Below are 13622 nucleotides of genomic sequence, written 5' to 3'. Positions count from 1 at the left end.
ACGGGTTTGATTCTATAGCATAATTTAGTGCAGATATAGGTCAATGAAAAAATTATTAATCCCTAGTTTCAGTTTTTTTATTTTTATTTTTCTAATTCTTTTAACCCAAAAATAGATGTATGGTTAAGAGTGAATACAAAATGCACCAAAGTCTTTTATTCCTCTTCTTCTTTCTTTAGTCACCTTATTCATCATGGCTGGTGCCTATTTGAAGGAGTCTATGGGCAACAATCTGAATAGGTGGCCAGTCTATCACTTTAAACCACTTAAGATTGAAAAGAAAAATACAAAAAAAAAAAACATAAAGATGAAAAGATCTTTGCCAAACTATTCAAAGTGATGTGAACCCTACAAAATGCACAATTAGATAAACTGTATGTCCCAGTATTCGTGTCTTTGGTCTGCACCAGTCTTTAAACTAATTTCATGAGAACATTCCAGTGGACTAAAGTCACACTTTTACAGTCTAGTATATAATCATCCCATTAGAAGCTTTGAAGGAATTGTCTTCTGTTCTGTCCTGCACCATTAATCAGCCTGAGCGTCACTGCTTGTTTCCTTTGCTTTGTTCTTTAGATTAGCTTTTCTTTTATTCTTATCTTCTGGTAATGTTAACTAGTTTGACTCAATATTCAGCCTTTAAAGCCAAAGTCAGCTGGTTGTTTTTTTTCAGGGTACTAATTAGTTTTGTTTATCCCATTAGCTCTTTGGGTTTTAATTATACCTTTTTTATCTGCCTTAGATGAGACTATTACATGCAGTGATGATGTGTCTTATATGTGTTTAAGTGGAGGGAAAAGGGGAAGCCTACATGTCCTGAAGTAAACCCTAAAAACAATGCTGTTTTGGCAGAAAATAAATATGGAAAGGAAGTCTTTGCTCACAAGTAGGTCAAAAAACAAGCAGCTTACTATGTTACAACATGGGATTTCCCCATTGTTTTTCTTCTGGGAGCTCTTACATATAAACTTTTTCTATAACAGGAACTCATTCAATTGAATATTTCTTTTTTGTTATAAATTATCCTAAATTTTACATGTTTTCTTTATTATCATATGCTCCATTTGTTTGTGATCACAGTGAATTAAGGACAAGGCAATTACCTTAAGATATAAAACAACATCCTTGAGCTGGATATGGCATGTGTCCTTATCACTGTTTGTCTTTGCATTAGGTTCCTGCGGCTATGGATTGCTGTGTTGGTCATCTATCCGACCAATCAGGCTGTAATCGCGCTGACGTTCTCCAACTATGTTCTGCAGCCTCTGTTCCCCACCTGTTTCCCACCAGAGAACGGCCTGAGGCTCCTCGCTGCTGTCTGTCTCTGTAAGTAGCATGTTCTATATGCTTAGGCACACAGCTGGATCCCATACAAGCTGTTTGCCAATCTAGATACACCTCTGTAAATGAAGAGGAGCATTATCCACTTCTATAAGGGGTGTACGGGTGGTTATCCAGGGTGTCATTAGAAGAAGGGGCGGAGATGGTACCACACGACTCATATTAAACCATAACTTATTCTGTGCTGTTCTTGCTTTTTTTTAGATAGAATGTACTACCTTTAAGTATCCTCAACAATACCATTGTAGAAATACCATTTTCTTAAGCTTGGACTGTTATGTAATGTAGGGAGAGAGCATTGGTTAAAGGGTTTTTCATTTATCCAAGAACCACCAATAACACGGGACAATTTGTTCCAACGTATTTGCTTAAATCTATAAAAAGTGCCTAAGCTAACAACTAAAAGCATTTTTCTAACAAACTATGTTATCCTCAAACAGTTCTAAGCCAAAAACCATTAAATAGATGGTGAACCAAAGCATTAGGGATCATTTATTGCCATATCTGGGGTATTTCCTGTTTCTTAAGTGAACCCCTGGATTTTAAAATCTCCGCAGAGACCTTTTGCTCTAATTCCCACTTTAACTGACTTTTAACTGGAATAATCCAACATTCTTTTTTTTTAAGGGTCTATATATTGCAACTCAAAACATGTTTGTTCCCCCTTTATTCAAGGAGGCAGGTGAGACAATTTCCCATTGGAAAAATATCATAGGGTGACCAAAGGTCTGTATTTCCCGGGACATATCCATATTTCACGTCCTGTCCCGGGCGTCCCGGGTTTTTTTTAGAAAGTGAGGAAATGTCCTGATTTCACTGCGCACGATGCTCCGTGTGACGTAATCCCTGAGCCGCGTCAGTGCGGGCAGCCCTGCTCTTAATCAGAGGCTCTGTTAGAAAACCTAGGACGCATCCTCCAAGGACACGGTCTACCTAGACTGGATCCTTCGAAGTCCTTGAAAATAAGGAGACCGGAAGAGTTCTGGCTGTGAATTCAAACAGGTCCACCCTTTTACCGCCGTATGCTCTGTTGCTTAGCAACCGTGAAAGTTGACACACAAAGCAGGAAAAGAATGAATACCGAGGTTTTCCAAACTGTTTGTTTATTTATTTATTTTTTTAAACAGATAAACAGATAAAAACCTTTAGATAAACCAAACATTACCGCCACATATCTGACTCAATAACTATTAAAACAACTATTTTCATTCATTTCAGACAGAACTATTCACAGAGTTGTATTATATGAAACTGAACTTCCAACTTTCACCAATGTTATGCGCCAAGTAACATTTCCTCTGATCACGGAGCAAATCACGATGATGAGACATTTGTTCTTCAGAGAGGACAAATTCAGAGATTTCAGAAATGTTGAATTGGTTGATTGAAAATCCTCAGCAGTTTACAGACTGGAGTCAAATACTGCAGGCAGCTTTCAGACGCAGAGAGACATGCATGAATGCTTCAAAGCAATGCATGTAGGCTTTGGTGTGATTTCCATACGTATTTAGTATAGGAGCTTTTACAGATGAGAGTCCAGATGTCACCACTTGTTTTCAAGCTGAAGGACTCATTATGTGTTATTTTGTTTGTTTCTGACTTCTATTTAACTTTAGCAGTAACAAAAAAGCTAAACTTATTTTAACTCAACAAGATAAGCAGGTATAGAAGCTTATTTTATGTCTCGTTTAGCCATATTAGGTGTTTTCCAGATGTTGATCATTCGATGGAAAGTTCTCTCAGAGTTGTCATATAAGTTAGTAATATAAGGTGAGGGTGAGGACAGTGGATGTTATTGTTCATTTTTAATTAAGTTTTGCTATCAATTATCAGGGTTTGGGGAACCAGTTGGCACAAAAAACCCAAAACAAAACACAAATAAGCAAAAGCTTTAAGTATCATCAGGAATTGGTTCAGTATTTAAACATAACTCTAACAAATGTCCACATTCATTTGAAAATGCAGGGATACATGGCAGAAATATTAGAGATAAAACAGGAAAGCAACTTTAAAAGTGTGGTCCCAAGTATTCAAATCTTTATCTAAGTGATTTCTATACCATATATGGGGGCTGACATCCAGAGGAAAAGCATACACCTTTCTGTTGCAGGTGAGGTATGGCTAGAACTAGAATATTGTTATTTAATCAAAGTTTTTTGTCCATCCATCCATCCAGTCATGGTGCCACCTGAAACCAAACTGGTGGCGAGGAATACTGAGGTCTACATATACTGTTTCACACTCCGACCCAGCTCCTTTGCCAAGCCCCTGTTTTTTTCTTTTTTATGTTTAAAAAACTTATCAAGGTTATAGTACAGGTTTTTTTATTTTTTGAGAAAGCATACTCACTCTTACCTTATTCTGTACTTCTCTGCTTAATTAAGTGCCTGTCACTACCCTATCCGTCCCGGGAGCACAAACCGTCCTGCGCATGTGTAAACAGATATTACATCGGGTGTCCATAAATAATGTAATTATGGTACTAAAACTAATTATTTCTATCCTTAACTTATTAAAGAATGCTAACACACATCTTTAAGAAATGATTTATGCCTTTTGTGAGACAACTTTTATGCTTTTTACATTTTCTTCATTAAACTGCTTCTCTGTCGTCATCATCAGACATGTTCAGAGCATCCATTTATCCATTTTCTTACACACTTGTCCCGAGTGGGGTCACAAGGGGTGCTGGTGCCTATCTCCAGTCAACGGGCAAGGTACACCCTGGACAGGTTGCCAGTCCATCACAGGGAAACAACCATTCATGCACACACTCACACCTAAGGAGAATTTAGAGAAGCCATAACAATCATGTTTTTGGACTGTGGGAGGAAGCCGGAGTACGCGGAGAGAACCCACGCATGCTCAGGGAGAACATGCAAACTCCATGCAGAAAGACTCCGGGCCGGGAAGCGAACCCAGAACCTTCTTGCTGCAAGGCAGCAGTGCTACCCACTGTGCCACTCATATGTTCAGAGCAAAATATGGTTAAACCATGTTTATCTGCATTTTAGTTGTTTCTTTCTTTAGATTACGCACTATATAGCATAAGGTTAAAACGAAAACTCAAAAAGACTAGATTTATGTTTAAATCCAAAGCTGAAAAAGTAAGCCACCAGAGATAGCGTAGGATCCCATTTCCGGTACAGATCGAACAGAGACGAGTGATAAAACAGAAAGGATTTTAAGGCATTTATTTTCTCAGGAAATACATTATTAACCTTTAACACATTATATTTTAGTACGTTTACTATTTTTGGGGAGGGAAAACGTCATTTAGGTCTTTTTAACAAAATAAAATCTAGGACGACCCGGATGTATATCGGGATGCACATTCACAAATGAAATCATAGCGCATGCACAGAATGGATCGTGCTTCAGGGATGGATCTGGTAGTCACAGTGCCCACTTGTGATGAGATATGCCCCTAGTCCCCATATTTGAGAGTTACTTCATTAAGTTGGTCAGAAGCATTATGTCAATAATGTAAGTATGTATTAAAAGAGAAGATATTGCGTATATATATATGTATATATACATATATATATATACATATATATATGTGTGTGTGTGTGTGTGTGTGTGTGTGTGTGTGTGTGTGTGTGTGTGTGTGTGTGTGTGTGTGTGTGTGTGTGTGTGTGTGTATATATGAAGAGAGAGAGAGAGTACAGTGAGATAAAATGCTAACTTTTTGGCTGTTATGTAATTTGTGATGCAATTTTTTTTTAAACTGCACCTCCTAGATTGTAGATATGTGTTATAACCAGTGTAAAATTAGCAAACTTTATTTCTAAATATAGCCATTTTTAATAGCTACGCTGTGCTTAGCTATTAAAAACCTGATAAAACCCACAAACAGAGAAAGTGTGTCTCCTACAGGCTGTTTACACCAGGAAGAACCGCCAGCCTCAGAATCAACCCTTGTCTGAACATTTTGTACTTCCTTTACTCTTATGACACATTGACCTACATATAGATAATTGTCTTGTCCTATTTTCTATCTGTTTTACTTACATAAATGTTTACAGTTTCATAAGGAATTGCCCTCAGGGACCTCTAAAGTCAGGTTGGTATTTTTACAGGTTATATGTGAGACAGATCCTGTTAAGCTGCTTGTAATAAAAATCAGAGTCTTGTAAATGATGTCTGTCTGTTTGTTGTTGTTTAGGACAAAATAGGCTAAAGCTTTGTTGTTTGCAGTTACCTATTATGTCACCAGTGTTTATAAGATTCATGAGGTATATTTTATTATTTCAGCATGGTTTTTGGATGTCTTGTTTTTGCTAAAATTAGCAATTTTAAACAATTCTTACTGTTTGCAGGGGATATCGCTAACTCGTTAGTCAGAAACAGGTCATTTAAGATTTAAGGGCAGCCTTTTTTTGGCTTTTTATTAGTGTCTCCCTAGTTATTAGTGGTGGTTCTAAAACCTCTAATAACAAGAAATATTTTTTTCAAATGCTGCTTTTCAAATTTCTCAGTGTTTCTTTTAAAACAGCTTGAAAATGCTAGTTTTTATCTGTTTTTTGTGCTCAAAACATATAAAACAGTATTTTTACCTATTTGTGGTTTTGTTTAAGATAAGAATCCCAAGCTGCAAAATAAACAGGAAGTACTTCCAACCGGGAATGATGTCGTTTTCTCACAAACACTGACACTTCCAATATAATATGGCTCCTGTGCTTTTAAAACTTAATGAAAGGCTCCAATAGCAAACAGTTTATGTGGGATTACAGCTGCTGGTAATCCCAAACTGTTTTCCACTTTCCATCTTCTAGGGTTTGGTATCTAACATCATATATTATGAAACATTTAAGTGAATAAAAATAACTACAAAACTTATTAAAAAAAACTATAGTGTAAATTCATATGGATTTTAGATTAAGGAAAATCAGATTAGTACACAATCATATTTGGAATTTATTGAAATTATCATTATCAAACTAGCAGAATGAGGTGAGATGTCTTTTTTATGCTTTAATTTTTCTGCAGTTTTTTTCAGTTGTGTCTTTGAGTGGTTTTCTGCATTGTCTGATTCAACTTCTACTTTTAGTCATTAAATTACCAAAAACAAAAAAAGTGATATCGTGATCATTTTGCAGCTCCTGTCTCTACATCATGTAATAAAACACAGCCACCATATTAGTAATTTCTAATAGACATCTAAACCTTTACTAAAAAAAGTAAACACTATAGCTTAACTTTGTTTTAGTCATTATACAAATATATTAAGCAAAAACAAGGAAAAAGTTTAAAATAAGTTTGATGAGAGGCATCTTGTACCTTTCTACTAGCCTCTGGCATTGATCTGAGGTGAGTTTGCCTTCAGCTACGAGATGTTTGAGGGGTTTCATGTTGGTCATCTGAGTAAGATCACCATCTGGAACTAATTCTGGAACTAATTCTCTTCTCCTATGTGGTCTTACTGGTACACCTCAAGTCTTTGACATGTTGCAGAGACTAATTCTGCCTCAACTTTTATTTTTTGTGCTTTTACAGCTGGTTTAAAGTTAGCTTTGCGAAAAGCACCATTTTCTTTTTATCCTACACAGCATCATGATTTGGGGACACCGTCCTCAGGTTTATAACCCAGTCAGAGAAGGAGTAGATGGGTACCTGGAAGATTATTTCCTGCAGCAACAAACCAACAACTTTGTTTACAAATTTCCATCAAAAGGTTTAACCTGTAATTACTTTAATTAGGCCTGCTTGACAATTAGTAAACTGTGTTTCATTTCCCAGTGCCTGCCTGAGTCTTACCCATAATGGGCTAGGCTCACTTCCCTTGTTTAAACAGCCCCCCTCCCCCTTTAACCACAGCTGTAATTTTGTTTGGAGAGGAAAATACCCTAACATTTAAAGTCCCTGCTGTGCATCCCCCCCCCAGCTGGCTGCAAATATCTCCCCCGTACAAACATGGCGAATGCCCACAGCCCACTCTGCCCCCTGTCATTTTGCACCCGACACCGAGCGTTGTTCGTATGCAATTGGAGCGTGCATGTCCTCCCATGTGCATCTGTCTTACGATCCCTGTAGCGTCAGCTTCAGAGTTGTTTGATGTAATGAAGTTAATCTGAGCAGGCCCTCTTATTTAATGGCACCCTGTTGGCTCGAACCCAATGGCCTGTTTAACTCAGCAGCTTAAAACAAATCCAATTTTGTATCGGACGCAGCCAGGGTTGTGCTTGAAAGTTTACAGACCATGCCATTACAGAAAATTATAAATTCACATCAATAATTCAAATAACACAAAACATTTCATCAAAAATTATAAATTTAAAAATACTAAATCATTCTTTATCATTCTCTAAAGTAAAATATTTATTTTTATTTTTTATTTAAAAAATGATACTAAAAAACTGTCCCAGACAAAAATTAAGGTGCTTTTTTCGTGAACAGAGAACCAACCTACATTTAGACAGGTGCAGAAGTTTGATTAAACATTTCCTGAACTTTACAGAAAACACCTGATTTCAGAAAAATGTCTCAAAGTGTCACTTGTTTTATTTATCAATATATGCATATGTTTGTATATATATTAAGAATCAGTGTCAGGATTTCTATTTTTATTTATTATTACTTTTGTCAATTTAAATTTATTCTACTAGCAGCTGATTTTGTTCTGTCTAACAGTTGTTAGACAGAACAACTGTTCTGACCCAACAGTTCCATTCTGTGCATACACAAAGCCTATCTTTGACAGAAGGGTATGTCAATTTTAAAGAACAGCTGTAAATACGGGATAAAAGTTTGTACTCAGAACCCAGTTAGACTGCTGTGGACTTGTTTCTCTTTATGAAGCAGAAAATGATTTTTACAAAGCAAATAAATGAAACATTGTTTTGTCTAGATAACCTAAATATCATCTGAGTGTACAACATCGGCTATATTTAGAATTTTATACAGTCTATTGTGCAACGCAAAACTCGTTTACGAACTCTATGAAAGCCTCTGCTCCTTGAAACGTTATTAAAATTAAAAATATAGTGGAGGATTTTTGCAAATATTTTAAAAGGCCCACCCTCTCCATTTTACAAAAAAAAAAAAAACACACATGCCCAACCCAGTACCTGCTCCTGAAAGGGAACGCCTATTTAAACGCATGCGAGAGCGTGCACGAGCCAAATAAATAACCTAATCTTCCCTGGAAAGTTACAATATAGAGGTAAATAACTTTTACTAGCACTGATGCTAAATGGATTTCTCCAAATAGCATGCTAAACTTTACCTGTTGAGTAGAGACTTTGCAACCGAGACATCAGTGGGACGCCCAACCTGTGCTTTCAGTGTGTGCCATCGTGTGAAAGAATCTCCCAAAATGACTCTGGTCTTGTTTCTCTCTTCTGAGGCCTTTTTCATACACTTCGTAGACACTTTTTCTATTACGACCCTCTGCCTTTTTAAATGAACCATGGTAAAAAATGTGAGTTTCAATGACTGTCTGAAACCACAGCTTACCACAGATTTATGCTTGAAAGTGTAAATGCACAGAAAAAGATAGGTAACTGAGGATAAGCACGTAGGACAGCCTTACATAAACATATCACCAGAATGATTGACAATAAGGAGGACCACTTATTTAGATGATCCACCTGGACAAGAACATTCTCCACTATACCTTTAAAGCCAGGTATGCTATCAACACAAGTTTAACTGTATTTCATTCAACAATACAAGATTTGCAACCAAAGCATGCACTGCAAAAAATGAAAATCTAAGTATGTGAATTTTACTTAAAATAAGCCAATTCTTTTTTATTGAGCAGGTGTGTGAAACTTTTTTCCAATGAAATACAACAATTTGCATTTAAAATAAGAAAAAACAGATACACTCTCCTATTTCAAGTGCATAACATCTAATTATCTTCTTTTGAGGGTAAAAATACTTATTCCATTGGCAGATCATCTCATTTACTTACTGAAATTAAGGGTAAATACACTTGATTTAAGAATTTTTTATTCATTTTTAGATCGTTTTTAGAGTGTAGTAACTGGTCTGTAACCAATTTCCAATAACACAGCTTATGTGTCTGACATAAGCCTCCCTCCTCAGTTGTTTCGATCTCAAGTTCAAAACAATAACCATAAAATTAATACATTTATTATTGTCATATTATAATCCAACCACAAAACAGGGTTCAATTTTAAGGCAATTGGACTTCGGCTAAGTCCGGTTTCCTTACAATTGAAGCCCATAATTCTGACATTTAAAAACATAAAAAAAAAATTTTTTTAAAGTTTTGAGGAGGAAAAAGCCCACAGCCTTTAACAAAATCACTAGCACCACAGTTATTGAACATAACTAGAATATAAAATTTACATAAAACTTTGAAACTGCTGCTGCATATACTGGAATTGCATTCCCTGACTAGATGAGCATAAATATATGTTTTAGGTAACAAACACTCCAGGTGGGTCTGATTATATAAACAAATGACTCACTGTTAGGTATGGTGGAGGATCTGTGATGCTGTGTTGTTGGATTCTAATGATCCATGACGACTCTCTTAGAGTATACACCAGGGCACAGAGGCCCTCTCTCTTAACCCAGTCTTGGGAAGATAGGAGAAGCTGTCCTTTCAGTGATGTTGATCTGTACTGATGGCCAACCTGCTGGTCATATAAGAGAATAAATCTTTGCAGGGTTTACACAACTGGAGCTGCGAGAAATGATGTTCATAGTGTGAAGGATAAAAAAAGAGGAGAGAAAACATTTTCACAGCAGACTATTGAAACAGATTTTTACTTCAGGTTCAAATGGATGTGAACGTTACTCTGTCAAAAATATCTGTAGTTCTTTCAACAATTCTTGCACAACCAGTGATTTTTGCTTCTTTCTTTCCATTTAGTGCTGCTGACCTGGGTGAACTGCTCCAGCGTGAGGTGGGCCACCAGAGTGCAGGACATCTTTACTGCTGGCAAGCTGCTGGCTTTAGCTTTAATCATCATCATGGGGATTGTCCAGATCTGCAAGGGTGAGTTTACCACTGCCATCTGTTCTCCCCAGAGGACCTACAGCCACAGTGTGATAGCATGACATAAATTATTTCTAAAAAAATCTGAAACACGCAACACGTGCCCGCGGTCCGTGGGGTAACGCCGAGTGACTGCGGATGGTATACACTCCTTCTGGATCAAAACGGGGTTGATGGGTTGCTCGGGTCCTTTAGGTTAAAACCCATACAGCTAATGTCAGCACAAGTGTGGCTGTTGTGCTGCAAACATGGATAAGAGCCAGAAACTCTAAGGACACCGGACATAGGCCCCTAAAACAACAGAATAAGCCATTTGAAAGGGTTGAAAGTTCATTAAGAGTTATTCTTTTGTATATTTGTTGGAAAATTTATGGACCCAAATGAGGGAGAGTACAGTACCTTACACAAGTATTCACACACTTTAAATTAGAGGGAGAATTAAACTTTTTTTTAAATGGGAAATAGAAATATAACAAGCTGGGAGTGCATTTATACCCTATATCAGAGACAGTCTGCTTTAGTCCTCAAGAGCCAAGATGGCCCAACACACCTGAATAAAGGAGTGGTTCATTAGCAAGAACCTGATGGTATCCTAAAGAGTTGGTTCATTCATTGGAGTCAATGGTCCAGCAGAACAAGTTGCATTTGGTAGTTAACTGTCTAGTAAATACAGCCTACCTGTGTGTACCTTCAGCTCAGCATTACCTATCGGTTCTTTGAGGACAACAATAGGTTGTTGCAGAAAGCCAACAAACAAGACAATAATGCAATTCTGCTGTCCTTATGTCTAACCTTTGTGAAAATAAAAAATAAAAAAACTCTGCTTGCAGTTTGCCACAAACCAAGAGAAGGAAACAAAAGATGGTCTAGTCAGATTGGGCCTGATTTTCAATTTTGGCCTGCATATGGGAGCATCATGATGCATTCTCTCCAAACACTCTTTGAGAGGCAATGAAGCATCTGCCGCTTCATCTTTGATGCTGTTTCACATTAGAGTCAGATGCATTAAAGATGCTCTGGTGGTGTACCGGCAAAGTTTGTAACGGTCTGATGCGCGTTGGAAGGAGCTAGCCTCCTCTCAATGCCAGTATCTTGCACAATGGCAGATAAAATTAAAAGAGTGACTTGGATTTATTTCCTAAATAAAGCTAGAGAAGGGCGTTGTCTGAACCCTTTGTGCTGTTACTGGATTTACCAGATACTTAGTAGAGGTGTTTACGACATAGTCCAAGAGCTTTGTGCTGATGAGGATCACTTCCAGAGCTGTTTATCACTGTTTTCTTCTAAAGCGCCTCAGACGCCTGTGATGTGCCTCACAATGTTGTCTGCCCCAGCTGCTTGAAAATGCGCTGCAGGACATTTAAAGCACCTTGATGCCATCAACCGGCTGCTCCTGGTGCTCAAACTGCATTTACTGTGAACTCAGCATCAACTCATGTACACCATGTGTACACATGGTAGTGGCAGCATTTAGCTGTGGAGGTTTTTCTAAGTAGGGTTAGAAAAGCCGGTCAGAGTTTCCTAGAAGAGGTATTAATTTTCATACCTTAAGTGTTTTTTTAGACCTAGAAGCTGATGTCTGCAAATGCCTGCATCTCCCTCATGCTGTGTGGTTTTATTCTTTTTTTTTATCTATGTATTAAAAAGAGCATAAATAAGACAAGGAGCTGAACATTGGTGGGTAGGGTAAACATCAAGTAGGGAATAAAGCTATGTTTCAACATCTCCAGAGATTTGAACTTGGTGTAGCAACCTTATAAAGGATGATAAGTAACAAAACCACAGTTACATCAAAATACTTTTAAATAATTTCTCACCAAGTACTCTCTTATTGTGTTTTCCATAACAAGTATAATTCTTAGAGAAAACCTGAATAAGACATGAAACATGTTGGTTCACCTTCCAACATGAAGGCGACCATACATTTCAACCACAACCCCAATTTTAACATATTTATCTTAAAATTGCCAAAAGTTCAAAACAATTATGCTCTACTTCCAGTTTGATTAAACTTTATATAGTTTGCAAGGTTTACTCTCCAGATGTACAACTCTGGTAGATATACACAAAATATGACTTCCTGCTGTGATTGTAGTGAAACGTAGTACAAAAAAGCATTGAGTTAAATGCAATTTACTATTTAAAATAAATTAAACCCGTGGTGAATTTTGCTTTTGTTTCACAGTTATCTTCTGTTTCTTTAATTGATCCAAAAAAATCCTTCTTAAAGGTATTTCAGTGAAAGATACTGATTGTTATGTTTTGCCTTTGTTGTCTGAGGAATAGCTCATGAGGAATTGTTATACAGCCTACTTTTGCACACACACTGATCTTGTTAAGGGATAGCTTTCAGCTGGATTTCCTGAAAACAAGCCTGAACAGTAATAAAAAACAGCCTGTTTACCCCTTCAGCAAGACAAGTTTATATAACCATGAATAAATGGTCAACAACATACCCTACATGTAATTAGGGTATGAGTCATTGTGTTTTTAACACAGATATGGTTGAGTTTTTCTTGGGCTTCGTATTACAAAATATTGAAGGATGTTTTGATTTTCTTGTCCCGCTCCACCTGTAGGAGAGTACTACTGGCTGGAGCCGGCTAATGCCTTTGAGCCTTTCCAGGACTATGATGTGGGTTTGATAGCCTTGGCATTCTTACAAGGCTCCTTCGCCTATGGAGGCTGGAATTTCCTCAACTACGTCACCGAGGAGCTGGTTGATCCTTACGTGTATGTTTTCTTCCTTTTATTCATCAGAATATTTTTTCATGTGATGTTCAGAAATCTCCTTTTTTTTTCCCCCAACTTGAAAGGGAGTAGTATGAAGCCGCTTTTGCTGTTTTTGGGGAGATTAGCGGTCACATTCCGACAAGGCTTCCCAGTTTAAGCCTTTCCCCGTTTAGTTAAAGCTACCTGACAGTAATCCAATCTCAGTCAGAAGAAATCTGTCCATTGCAGGTGTTTGGCAGTACTGTAGATACTGAACAATGTACATTTGTTCTGTACTTTCCCAACCTTCGACTCATTCTGTGTTTTCCTCCAGGAATCTTCCACGGGCCATCTTCATCTCCATCCCTCTTGTCACCTTCGTCTACGTCTTCGCCAACATCGCCTACGTCACGGCCATGAGTCCCCAGGAACTGCTGGCCTCAAATGCTGTTGCCGTGGTGAGTCCTGCGTCTCAGCTCAGCCTGCACCACTGTTTCTGATCATTTTAGTCGCTCCTGCCTCCTAGTGCTCTTCTTTAGTCACTGTATGTGTCAGATCAGTGACTGAACCCCTTAACCCTAACCAAGGGCGTAGG

At 37.6% G+C, this 13622-nt stretch overlaps 1 protein-coding gene across 1 annotated transcript in view; it reads left to right on the top strand.

The window, feature by feature from the left end:
• slc7a8a (solute carrier family 7 member 8a) overlaps positions 1–13622 on the top strand; it is a 36120-nt gene that overhangs the window by 14166 nt on the left and 8332 nt on the right. The window contains exons 3-6 of the mRNA XM_038270357.1: positions 1175–1326; positions 10190–10315; positions 12895–13048; positions 13362–13485. Of these exons, the coding sequence (XP_038126285.1) occupies positions 1175–1326; positions 10190–10315; positions 12895–13048; positions 13362–13485 (556 nt within the window). The remainder of the gene's footprint in view (positions 1–1174; positions 1327–10189; positions 10316–12894; positions 13049–13361; positions 13486–13622) is intronic.

The sequence above is a fragment of the Cyprinodon tularosa genome, unplaced genomic scaffold (genome assembly GCF_016077235.1).
Source record: "Cyprinodon tularosa strain WSP-4 unplaced genomic scaffold, ASM1607723v1 ctg76, whole genome shotgun sequence".
NCBI lineage: Eukaryota > Metazoa > Chordata > Actinopteri > Cyprinodontiformes > Cyprinodontidae > Cyprinodon > Cyprinodon tularosa.
The sequence above is the reverse complement of the archived record's forward strand: the minus strand, read 5'-3'. Positions and strand labels throughout refer to the sequence as shown.